The sequence below is a fragment of the Anolis sagrei genome, chromosome 3, assembly GCF_037176765.1.
Source record: "Anolis sagrei isolate rAnoSag1 chromosome 3, rAnoSag1.mat, whole genome shotgun sequence".
NCBI classification, from domain to species: Eukaryota; Metazoa; Chordata; class Lepidosauria; order Squamata; family Dactyloidae; genus Anolis; species Anolis sagrei.
The window spans coordinates 116802844-116816167 of NC_090023.1; the positions used below are offsets into that span (position 1 = coordinate 116802844).

At 40.2% G+C, this 13324-nt stretch overlaps 1 protein-coding gene across 1 annotated transcript in view; it reads right to left on the minus strand.

The window, feature by feature from the left end:
* Positions 1–1542, minus strand: part of OBI1 (ORC ubiquitin ligase 1) — a 31041-nt gene extending 29499 nt beyond the window's left edge. The window contains exon 1 of the mRNA XM_060769516.2: positions 1314–1542. Coding sequence (XP_060625499.2) covers positions 1314–1385 — 72 coding nt within the window. The 5' untranslated portion in view covers positions 1386–1542. The remainder of the gene's footprint in view (positions 1–1313) is intronic.
* Positions 1543–13324: the final 11782 nt, after the last annotated feature.

A 13324-nucleotide genomic window follows, 5' to 3' on the forward strand; every position in this document is an offset into this window, starting at 1 on the left:
CCATCACCCCCGCCCTCCCCACCCCCCTGGAACAGCAATTCTAAATGATGTCATTGCATCAGTTAAACCATGTTGAAAGCCTGATTCAAAATGCAATATCTGTTGTCTCGGTCTGTTTTGTCAATGAGCACAGACCATTTCCTGAACCAGTCTTGTTCATTTTGACTATTCATATACTTATTTTTCCTTTGATTGATGAAATCATGAATTATATATTCTGATAGATAAGCCCACCAAGTTTCTAAATCCCATTTTGTATCCTCTCTCCATCCTTGGGCTATTGTGGCTTGTATTGCGGCTGTCATATATTTTAGGATCTCTGTCCAATTATTGTTATCTTCCTTTTGCCTTTATTGTGAGGAACAAGAATCTGGCTTTATCCCACATTAATTCTTTCCCTAATATTTCCTCCATTTCATTTCTTATTTTACTATAATAGTTCTGAATTTTTCTACAATCCCACCACATGTGGGAGAATAAACCGTTTCCCCATCAATTATGCCAACACTTGTTGGAAATATTTTCCATTCTGTGTTCTAATTGATGGGGGGTTCTTTACCATTTAGAGATTACTTTGCTTTGGATTTCTCTGATCCTCATATGCTTAATTTTCTGAATGTGGTCAATCCAAGACTTAGTTAATTTCTTGCTAAAGTTTCTATAAGGGTTGTTTTTGTGTTGTAAGTTAAGGTGATTAGTTCCTCATACAACAGCCCAATAATTCATTTATCTATTTCTATTTTCCTTTTAATTATTCTGTCTAGTAGGGTTTCTGCTACTTCTCTTCTTTTCATGGCCTGAGCTTTACTGGACAGGCCTAACCATGCTATCCAGTTCCCTTGACCATATTAATCTTTTATCTTATCCCACTTTGTTATTTCTCCATTGGGTTCCATGAGGTCCCCTATCCTTTTGATTCCACGATGTGACCTGGCCTACCTTGTTATTGGCACCCATCCTAAAACCTCCATTAAAAACAACAACAATGGGAATGCCAGGGATTGGCCTGAAATGGGGAAAAGGAGGGGGACTGAAGGATGAGCATCCAAGAATCACTGATCCTATCCAAGGCCTCTACAAGGAACCACAGCCACGAACAAGAATAAAAAAACACTAGGATTTAGGAACAATGGGTTTCATGTCTGGGAAGGGAGGGTGTTTTGTTTCGTTTTGGTGGGGTTTTTAAGGGGTTCCTAGCCTTCTTGCCTGCTGAGAGCAGGGCCATGTGGCCAGCAGGCAGCCTCCATGGGCAGCCGAGGGAGTGGCGTGGGTGAAGCGCCCCGAATTTCCCTCCCGAGCGCGAGTGGGGTTACCTTTCCCAGGCAAATGTGACAAGTGATGGGCAGCGTGAGGGACAGTGTGACGTTCTGAACGTTCTGGGCCATGGCGAGCGCGAGCGTTCCAAGAGGCAGGCGAGCCCGGAAGCCAGCCAGCGAGCGCGCGCGCACTACAGCCCCCGCGGCCAAGGCAGGCGCGGCTTCCCCGGCGCTCACGCGGCGCTCACGCTGCCTCGAGTATGGCAAGCCGGCGAGGCCAATCTTCCTCTCCTTTCAGCGTTTCCCCCTTAGAGCCGGGAGGAGGAGCCGAGCACATGGAGAGGGAACGGCGCGCGCCCTTTCCCCCGGATTTGGCCTCCTCCCACGGCGGGGCGGGGCAGGGAATTGCAGCCTGGAGCTGGGGCCCTGCATTGCCAAAGGAAGCAGCACGGTTGCACAAGGACAGGGGGACAAATCACTCCAAACAATGAAACCAATACAAGTGAGGCTGTCAAAGTCTCCTCCCTAAACTACAAACCCCAGAATTCTGTAGGAGGCAGCAACCGGATTTAAAGTCGATTCATTCTCTAGTGTGATTAAGTGGCAAAAAGTTGCATGGATTGTTATATACTTTTCTGCAGTTTTTTTTAAAAAGTGCGTTGAAATCAAAGGGTTCAAAGGTGCATCTGCACTGCAGAATTAGTGCATTTTGACACCACTTTTAACTCTCGCGGCTCAATGCTGTGGAATCAAGGGAGTTGCAATTTTCGTGAGAGTCCTGGTACCTCACCAAACTCCAGTTTCCATGATCCTTTAGTATTTAGCCATGGCAGTTAAAGTGGTGTCAAAATGCATTAATTCTGCAATGTAGATGTGTGCCCCATGTTTACTGGATCCCACGGCAAAATACTGGATTCAGTCAGTCCTGCTTTCTGTCTGATGTTAATGGGATTGGGAGAGACTGCACAGACTCACCAAATAACTTTTGCAACAAGGATTTTCGAGATCTAGTTTCCCCTGTAAACCAGGGATGGGCAACTGCAACTCTGTGGCTAACTTAGCCCATCCATGTTACATCTACAGCAGGCCCTTGGTATCTGCTGCGGTTTGGTTCCAGCACCCCCTGTGGAGACCAAAATCTATGGATGTCCAAAATCAAGGTTTGCTTTTGGTGTGTGTGTGTGTATCTCTAAAATTACAACAGCACAACAGAGAGGAAACAAACAAGGACATCTAATCACCTCTCAACAAAAGTTTGCTCTAGGCACTGTCAGGCCATTATATGCTAATCAAGGTGGTCAGTTGAAACATTCACACTTAGCTCCAGCAGGCAAGTGTCCTTTGTCTCACCCTGGTCATTCCACAGATATATAAACCCTTTTTTCCTAGTTCCAACAGACCTCACTACCTCTGAGGATGCTTGCCATAGATGCAGACGAAACGTCAGGAGAGAATGCCTCCAGAACATGGCCATATAGCCCGAAAAAACCTACAACAACCCAATTTCATACATCCATGGTTTGAAAAGAAAAAGTTGCTCTGAGTCCCCTTTGGGGTGAGAATAGCATAAAGTAAATAAATATATATAGGGTTTTTTTAAAATACTGGTAGCCAGATTTTGTTCATTTTCATGGTCTCCTCCTTTCTGTTGAAATTGTCCACATGCTTCTTGTGGATTTCATTGGCTTCTCTGTGTAGTCTGACATGGTGGTTGTGAGAGTGGTCCAGCATTTCTGTGTTCTCAAATAATATGCTGTGTCCAGGTTGGTTCATCAGGTGCTCTGCTATGGCTGACTTCTCTGGTTGAAGTAGTCCTCAGTACCTTTCATGTTCCTTGATTCGTGTTTGGGCAATGCTACGTTTGGTGGTCCCTATGTAGACTTGTCCACAGCTGCATGGTACACGGTAGACTCCTGCAGAGGTGAGAGGATCCCTCTTATCCTTTGCTGAACGTAGCATTTATTGGATTTTCTTGGTGGGTCTGTAGATAGTTTGTATGTTGTGTTTTCTCATCAGCTTCCCTATGCGGTCAGTGGTTCCCTTGATGTATGGCAAGAACACTTTTCCTCTGGGTGGATCTTCGTCTTTATTCTCATGGCTTGTTCTCAGTCTTGCATGTATGAAATTGTGGATGCAGAATCTGGATATGGAGGGCCAACTATACTTCACTGGATCAACTGTTCAAGTAAATGTTTTAAAACACACTTCATTTTCCCTGAGTTTAGGTACCCGGCAATGTCCAGCTTAAGTATTTGGTAATTTGTAATGCTATTTATATTTTTAAAGCTTTTTAAATTTTTTATGAATGGTTCTATTAAGAAAATGCACAATGCATCCAAGGTCAATCCACCTCAAACCCCACCAGTATTTTCTGTTTGTCATGTTGGGTGTGTGTGCCAAGTTTAGTTCAGATCTATCATTGGTGGGGTTCACACTGCTCTCTGGATGCAGGGTGAACTACAACTCCTATCATTCCCACCAAACCCCAACAGTTGTTAAAGTTGGTCATAATGGGTAAATGCGCCAGGTTTGGTCCAGATCCATAGTTGATAGGGTTCACAGTTCTCCAAGGGTGTAGGTGGACTACAGCTCCATCATGTTGGGTCTGTCCCCCCAAACACCTCCAGTATTTTCTGTTAGTTATGCAGGGTAAGTTTGGTTTAGATCGATTGTTTGTGGGAGTCACACTGCTCCCTGGAAGTGTAAGCCATCTTGGGAAATAGATACATAGATTAGATACAAACTTACATACATACAACATACATATTTTCGCTTTTATATAAAAAGAACAAGAGAGGCATTGAGACCACACTCAGAGAATTTCTTCTCCCCTTTTTCCTAATGGGTACAATTCAAAGGTAGGAAAGTGTTCTAAGTACAATCATTTTCCTTTCTTATGTACATGTTGAAATTTGGGAAGTGAATTTTAAAATGTAGTTATTAGTTAACAACACTTTTTAAAAAGAAGAATCGCTGTATCTTGTTAGTTTTAGTTATTATTATTTTTAAAATAGAGTTGGAATTGCAATTTCTGAGAGCCTCAAAGAGCCCCCTATTGGCTGACTAAATTATAATCTCACTGCTCTGTATTTCCCAGCCGTGTCTGTGTTTTCAAGTCTACTGTGGATTTAAATCACCTGTCAACGTACAGAGACCCCATGAATTTCACAGGGTTTTCTTTTGCAAGGGATACTCAGAGGCGGTTTTACCAGTTCTTTTTTCTGAAATGTAACCCAGAGTTCCTGGCATTCATAGGTGATCTCCCATCCAAGTGGCAATGGATTCTATAGCCCAGGCATGTCCAAAGTCCAGTCTGGGGGCCAATTGCGGCCCCAGTTCCACAACCCCACTCTCTAGGCCTCCCTCCCTCCCTTTCTTGAGTTCCTGCCTCTCTTCGTTCCTTCCTTCTTGGGGATCAGGGCCCCCCACATTTTCCAAAAAGGCTTCCCTTTGCTGTGGCTCCTTCCTTGGGAAGAAAAAGGGAGAGTCAGGGGGCAACTACAGGCCACAATCAAAGCCCTCCCAACAGATGGCTGTGCAGACTCTGCTGAAAAGACTTCAGAGAAGGAGACTCCACCAGACTCTGAGGCAGAATATGCCATTGTCTGAAATGACTTGAAGGCACACAACAATTCTAATTAACTTGACTCTCCCATTAACCAAAAGCAGGCCCACACTTCCCATTAAAAGACTGGTACATTTACGTTGGTTAAAATTGTTCTTTGTTTTATATATTGTATTGTTCTTCCATGTTTGTTTGTTTGTTTTGCACTATAAATAAGACATATGCAGTGTGCATAAGAATGCATTCATTTTTTTTGCAAACTATATTCTGGCCCTCCAACAGAATAAGGGACTGTGAACTGGCCCTTGGCTTTAAAAGTCTGGTCACTCCTGCAGCCTGACCATATACTGGGAAAAGAAATCGTTCCATTGTCTTGAATAACCAACCAATCCGTTTGAATGGATATTCCCTAATGGTGCATATACACTGTAGAATTAATGCAGTTGATGCTGCGGCTCAATGCCATGGAATTATGGGCACTGTGGTTTTACAAGACCTTTAGCTTTCTCTTCCAGAAAGTAGGGATGTCTCACCAAACTACAAATCTAATGATCCCATCACTTTGAAACATGACAGTTAAAATGGTGTTAAGCTGCATGAATTCAACAGTGTAGATGGAGGTTAAGTTTCTTTAATCTCTCCAAAAAAATTGTACAGGCAGTCTCCTAGTTACAACCATCAGACTTACAGATGACTCATAGTTAAAAACGGGGGTGAGACAACAGGAAGTGTGAGAAATCTAACCGTAAGAATGGATATTCATTCCTGAAAGAGTTATCATGAGGCAAAGGTGTTTCAACTGAGGCTTTATCTCAAATTCTTGTTTCCACAGCAAGCTAAATTTTTCAAAATCCAATTCTCACAGGGACAGAAAGAGATGTGAAATCTTCTGAACAGAGGCACAGACAGCAAAATGAACACCACAGGGGTGTTAACCCTTCCTTATGCTAGCCAAAGCTAAAAGATTATGTAACTTATTTACAAATTCAACTTAAGAACAAAGCTACAGAACATATCTTATTCACAACTTGCAGACTGCCTGTACTAGGTTTGCAAAATACTCACTTTTTTCTTAACCTGAAGGAACAACACTTGCAGCTTGAATCTTGGCAGCAACAGAGCAATGGAGGCAGAACTTTTAGATTTTGCTTGCCAACGGGCCAGCAGCAGTAGGAGAGTTGCATGTGCATATTGCTGTGTTTGGAGCACTGATGCTGCCAATGCTCAGCAGGAAGATTTGCAAATGCATAGCACCATGTACAATTGGGGTCTGAAGGTTTGGGAGCCCTTCGCTACAAGGAAATGTCTATGTCACTACTGCCACAGCTAATGTTGCTATTAAACACCAGCAGTTGGGTGCCTTGAAAAATATCAGTTTTTTTCCCTTTAAAAATGTTATCTAGTCTCTTAACAAGCCACGGGTTTCCAAATGTATCATGAGTACAGCCATGCATTCAGGAAGGTGGGTCTGCTGGTAAGTGAGATTGGTAGCAAGTCCATGCCTCATTTAGAGCCAAAAAAGCGCTCTTATTAATGCACAGAGATGCACAGAATATGACTGGTCCATGAAGTCACGTAGAGTTGGAAATGACTGAACGAATGAACAACAAATGAACTAATGTCCCATATGGAACTTCTGCCTATGGTCACCATGATTAGCTGTAACCTTTTCCCAACTTTAGTTTATTGGAAGAGATCCCATTGATCATGGTTGTTTATGGCTGAATATACATCCAGGCTATTGGATTGAGTTTAACTAACAGAGTAAAAAGCACTCTCTATGTCTTTCCAGGAACAGGGTCTCAACACATGCACTTTTTAATTTAGAAGTTGGTGTGGGAAGGGGGAGAGAAAGATGGTTTGATTTCAGTTTAGAATGAGAGCACACACACATAAAAACCGAAAGCATGCTATCTTTCCAGAAGTTAAAAAAATAAAATTGGATCTGAAATCAATATTTATGAATTCATGATTAACTGACAGATGAGAAAATGATGACAAAGCCAGGTCTGAAACATCTACCCAAATGGATTAGCTCTGATTCATATACACGTATATACACTAAATAGGTCAATGAAAAAGTGAAGTCAATCAATTTTTAATAGCACTTAAGATTTTATGATTTTTAAACTTTCCTTTTAATAATTAATCAGAAAAATGAATCTAATTTACACAAGGTGGTGGAAGGTGTTCTGTATCTGTTTGATGGTGTTCTTAATGAGGGAATTCAATTAAGGTGGACTTTTCATAATAAATCTGTTGGGATTAATGGATTCTTTTGATTGGATGAAAACATTTCAGATGGGCAAGATCATGAAGGCAAACTCAGCAGATATTATAGGAAGAGCTCACTCATATGTGTGTATATGCATCCAAAAAAACAAAAACTCACCACACAAAGAATGTTCTCATTTCAGTTTTATGGACCCCCCCCCCCCCCACTTTCTTTTTCTTTTTCAGAACTTTGTAGGATAACATTTCAGTTTTATTATATTTCGGAAAAGCACTGTATTGAGGTAGCCTTGCGACTTGAGGATTTTTTATGACTGGATATTATATGGTGACCTCATAGTCAAATCTCTACCACATTCTACTAGTATTTATACTAGTTTTGTTAGCATTAGTAATACTAATTGGTACCTTCCAAGATGCTGCAGAAGCAATGTTGGGATAAAGTGTTTCTATTATTAATTTATCATGTATGTCTGTAAGTTTGATCAGATGATTAGTCACATAAATCTTTAATTGACAAGCCAGTTTTGATCTAACCTACTGTTCTATATATTTTAAAGGCTACTTTTATGAAGCTGGTTGCTGTATTTTTGGGAAATTTATTTTCAGGCTGATGGGTTACTAAACTAAGGCATAACAATTAAATTATTTAAGATATCCTGTTGAAAAAACGCTCTGATTTATTTTGTAAGCTGCTGTATTGTCAGTTCATCCCAAAGGACTGTCTTATGAGTATGAAGCAGACATCACAGATCTACCATGATTGAGTTTCAGTGTGAATCAAGTGCAGAGCATTTTGATCAGCTATTTTACACATTTAGCTTTGACAAACATTAATAATGCGGTTTGTAAATGACGCATGCATATATGTGCATGCTAGCTCAAAGCTTGGAAGTAACTAGTTGTTTTGTAATTATGTCTTTTTCCCAATAATAAATATATAATGTATAATTTAATAAAATTATATCATTATTATTGAGAAAAGGTATAACTTGATAACTATACTCCTTGCATGGTACCCCTAGAGCAAGGAAGCAGGGGAAGCTTGAAACACCCATAAGACTTTGGCAAAGATGACTGAGCCCTCCTGCAGTGACCCAGGGAAATTGAACCACCAAGACTCCTGTGTATTAGAGCCTTCTTAGGCATTAGAAATCAGAACTGGTCCTAAGGACCTCATCAGATAGAGTGTGGCCTCCGTTTCTACACATTTCAAATATGAAATCCCTCAAATCTCATCAAACAATTCATAACTCATTTCACAGGTTGCCCATGGAACTCCATCTCCACAGTGTGTAGAAACGGGTGGGTTTGAAAGACAGGCAGGAATCAACTCCACTCATCTTCATGTCCTTAGAAATGGGTATTTTTCCATGGGATGAGAAATAGTGCATTTGCCCGTTTTCAATCCGTATTGACATTTCAGTGGGGGCGTGCATGTGGGTAGGCTTTTCATGCCCCTCAATGCACCTTCTGCTGTCATTACTATTCAGACTTCTATCTTCCTTTAAAAATGTTGCAGTAGTTGTGCAATTTTGAAATTATGCAATTGAACAATTTTTATTTATGTTTTAACTTTGATGTGGGCAGTCCGCAAATGACTGACTGGAAGTAGACAACAGCTTCCTGTGTGTTGAGGTCCTAAACTGCCAAACATGTGTGTATATACACATATAGCAATTGTCATCATTCCCTTCCAGAAATATTAAAACCTGCTTGCATATTTACTTGGGTATCAGTTACCCAGAACAAGTGCAGGAAATTTCAACATATTTATTAGGCTTGAGAGAATATTTTGTTTAAGCATGTTTCAGTAGCAATAAATGGGGGAAATCATCTTTCTCCTTTCTGCAATTACTTGAGAATTGGTAAAAATAAGCTGGCTTCCAAAGTTGAATTTCCACTCTCCTTCCCCAGTGAAAACAATTCTGCCTTCCCTCTACTTGAAATATTCTGAAAGAAAACATGTGTGCACTGAGGTTGGTCCATCGAAAGACAAGACAGCTTTCCAGAAGTAGGGGGGTTGGTCTGATACGAGAAATAATAATAATAATAATAATAATAATAATAATAATAATTATTGTTATTTACTGCATTTAAACCCTGCTCTTCTCAACCCCGAAGGGGACTCAGAGCGGCTTACAGATTATGGCAACATTCAATGCCTCATCATACAACAAATAATAAATATAACATATCAAATTGTAAAACAATTAAAACATATAAATGCAATAAGTACAACAACAAATAATAAATATAACATATCAAATTATAAAACATTTAAAACATATAAATGCAATAAAACATATTATAAATATATAAAATAAAACATATTAATAGGGAACACAAGCATCTGAGAATGTCATGGAAACATCATGGACCAGACAGACAAGGATAATCAAGAATGAGGCATCCTATCGTGAAAAGATGCAAAGATGAAATCAAATTTTGCTTTCTAAATGTGTTTTGGTTTGTGTCTTCCTCCATGCCAGTTAGTTACCTTGCCACTTTCCTAGATGCATATTCAACCCTCGTTTCTGTTGAGTAGCTATATCATGTTGAAAAAGATTGTTACATTCCTTCTTGACTATTAACATTATTTTGACTAGGAGAAGCTGTCCTTATTGATATAAATGGCATCCAACACACTGTACTCCCAGGCCATCAAAGGAAGTCTTGTAGCACCTTTACAATGGGCAGCTTTTCTTTCAGATGAGATTTCATGGAATGTGATCTTTGGATGCATGGAGTACAATATTCAAGCCTTTAGGTATATATGCTATGTACATTTGGCATATATACCTGAGGCGTGAGTATTATACTCCATGCATCCAAGGAAGTGGATTACACACACATGGATAAGATCAAGGTAAAACAGAATGGGTAATTAGCCTAAATATTATAGCCTGGATCTACAGTAGCACTAGGGCTATTCAAGTTTGTGGTTGTGGAATCTGTGTGTACTTCTTTTGCCCTTCTTTGCACAAGTGGTTCCCTCTGTTTTGCTTGGGAAATGCAACAGGTTATCTTAGATACTAGTTAAATGCTCTGGCTCAGTTTTTCATTAGTCAAACCTCTGATTCATTGGCTCATGAGGAGGACCTAGATCTCCCAGCCAGATGCCAAAAGGGCTCATCATGCTGCCACCATGCTGACCACTTCCATGGTTGATAAGACTGCAGTGACCTGTCAGTCCATCAGTCATTCTGTTGCCATTGCTTTGGATCTCCGTCCTTGGCAGTCAGCAAATCAAGCAATGCCATACAAAATCTCAAAATGAAATATATTTGTTAGTCATTAGATGCCACAAGACTTATGTGTGTGTGAGAGAAAAGACTGGTGGAACAACCATTTAAAAACAGCTTGTTATGGGGGCGGGGCCAGGGGCGAGAAAAAAAAAAAGCTTGTTATAAGGTAGCTAGCTATTCACAAGGTTTACTCTCCTTTTTGCAAGGCTTTTGAGATATTGTCTACAGCACTTTTTGTAGCCATCATCAGGGCATTTTTATAGGTTGGACAGCTTTCCAAACCATATCTTTCTCCAACCATCCTAAAATGATGAGCAGCAGTTACAAAGTAAAGTTCAATTCTGTTGTTTTTTACAAATGGAAGTCAAGCCAGAACCTCTCCTTTCTGTACCTGCCTGTGCCCCCCCCCCCCCAAACTGGCATCGAATTTGGGAAACACTTAGATTGTGGGTTGCAAACTAGAAAGGAGTGCCAGCTTAGGTCTCATTTTGTTCAGAGGTGTCAGAAGAGGTCTAGTGGGATGGAAGACGAAGCAGCGGCTCTAGTGGGCAAGTGAAATGAAGAAAGAGGGGAAAGATGTGGAGCTAGAGGAGGAAAGAGCATGAGCATATTCAGGAATTTTTGCATTGGCTATTTAATAAAATACAAAAATGTACAAAGGAATGAGGTTTTATTAGTAACAGAAATAGTGACCAAGAAGTCATAGAATGAAGGGATAAGGGCCAGTGAACTGGAGAAGGAATAACCTTTGACAGCACCATATCTCAGGAATCCCTGATGTCTGCCATTGGCCCTGTCCAAGATCATCAAATGGCAAGTGACCTTTCAGTTATTTATTTTTTTAAATAGTTTTTATTGGAGTTTATACTTAGGAATACAACAGTTTGGGGTGGGGTAAGATAAGATAGGATAGAGTAGGATAGGGTATGGTAAGGGTAGGGGTAGGGTAGAGTAAAGTAGAGTAGTTAGGTGGGTACATCAAAGTGAGGGGGAGGGGGTAAAAAGTGGAGGGATGTAGGGGAGAGGGGGGGGGGGAAGAGTTTGCAGTAGCTTCCCGTCAGTCCTTTGGGAATCTTCATCTCCTGTTGATTCAATGTATCCAAGCCGATTGAGATTTTGTGATCTTTTTCTTCAGATGCTGGACAGATCTATGTGTAAAGGGAGTTCTTTGGTTTTTATATAATCTTTAAATCCCGACCAATTTGTACATTTATTTGTTCCTTTTAGTCTCTGTGAAAGAGTGTCCATTTGGATAATATCCAATACCTTCAAACACCATTCTTCCAGACTTGGAATTACTTTCAGTTTCCAGACTTTGGCGAGGAGCATTCTTGCTGCTGTGCTTAATAAAAAGAGTATTTTTTCTTGATTCTTATCTAATTTTACCTTTCAGTTATTTATTTATTTATTTTATGGAGTAATTTCACAGTCAGGGTTAGAAACAGCTGCCACTTTGATCATGCTAGTAGATGATCTGTATTAGATTTTTGGCAGCTTTCAGTGCCATTGGCCTTGCTATAATTTTGTTCTATTTATCTGGGTTCCTTGAGTAAGAAGTACTGCTTTGCAAATGTTTTTTCTTCTACAGAAAATGATATTAATGTTTATTCCCCTTTCTCATTGAATCTGTCCTACTGAATACTGTGGGTTGAATTTGAGTACAATGCTTTTGAATACTCACAGAAAACATAGAGTGGAATCACTTGGAGTTTTGTAGCCTGATGAAATTGAATGACGTCACACAGTTATATTTTTTCCTTTCCCTCTGCTTCACATCTGACAGGGTCTTTCATCATGTATGATGGCCTGGACTAAATGAGGATGAATAAATAGAATTTTAATCCATACAAGATGGAAATATTAATGGTTGGGGCAGTGACTGATGTCAGGATGAGAAATATCTCTGTATTTAATAGAACTGGACTCTCCCAGGATTGCAGCTTGGGAAAATGCCTAGATTTACATTCTTCTTTAGACATGCAGAATATTCCCTTAGTGAGGCATGAGTCCTATTCCCCTAGCTTTGACTGGTTCACCAGAAATGTCCTATTAGGAAAGCTAAGGCTCTAGCCCACTGCCATGAACACTTGTAATTTCAGCCCATCTTTTGATAATGCAGCCTTACTTGTAACAAAGTCCAAGTCATTTTAGTCATCATTAATTTCCTGGTGTTCGTGATATCTGTGGCAAAACTCTCCCCCCCCCCCCCTGAATCTAGCATAATAGTGGTTGAATTTGCAATGATAGTGTCCTTAACTGTCCTTAACTGACTGAATTAAAGCCATTTTCCACAAAAGATGCACCTACAAGCAATAATGCAGTTTGACATTAACTACTTTTACTGGCATGCGTCAATACTATGGAATCATAGGAATTGTAGTTTGGTGAGGCACCAGTACTCTTTGGCAGAGAAGGCTAAAGACCTCAAAAAACTACATCTCCCATGATTCCATAGCATTGAGCCCTGTCAGTTAAAGTGGTGGCAAGCTGTATTCATTCTACTGCAGTGGTGCTCAACTTTCCTAATGCCACAACCTCTTAATACAGTTCCACATTTTGTGGTGACCCCCAACTATAAAATTATTTTCATTGCTACTTCATAACTGTAATTTTGCTACTGTTATGAATCATAATGTAAATATCTAATATGCAAGATGTATTTTCATTCACTGGACCAAATTTGGAACAAATGCCCAATACACCCAAATTTGGTGGGGTTGGTGGGGAGGGATTAATTTTTTCATTTGGTAGTTGTAGTTGCTGGGATTTATAGTTCACCTACAATCAAAGAGCATTCTGAACTCCACCAACGATGGAATTGAACCAAACTTGGCACACAGAAATCCCATGACCAACAGAAAATACTGGATGGGTTAGGTGGGCATTGACATTGAGTTTTGAAGTTGTAGTTCACCTACATCCAGAGAGCACTGTGGACTCAATCAGTGATGGATCTGAACCAAACTTGGCATGAATACTCAATATGCCCAATTGTGAATAGTGGTGGAGGTTGGTGTAAAATA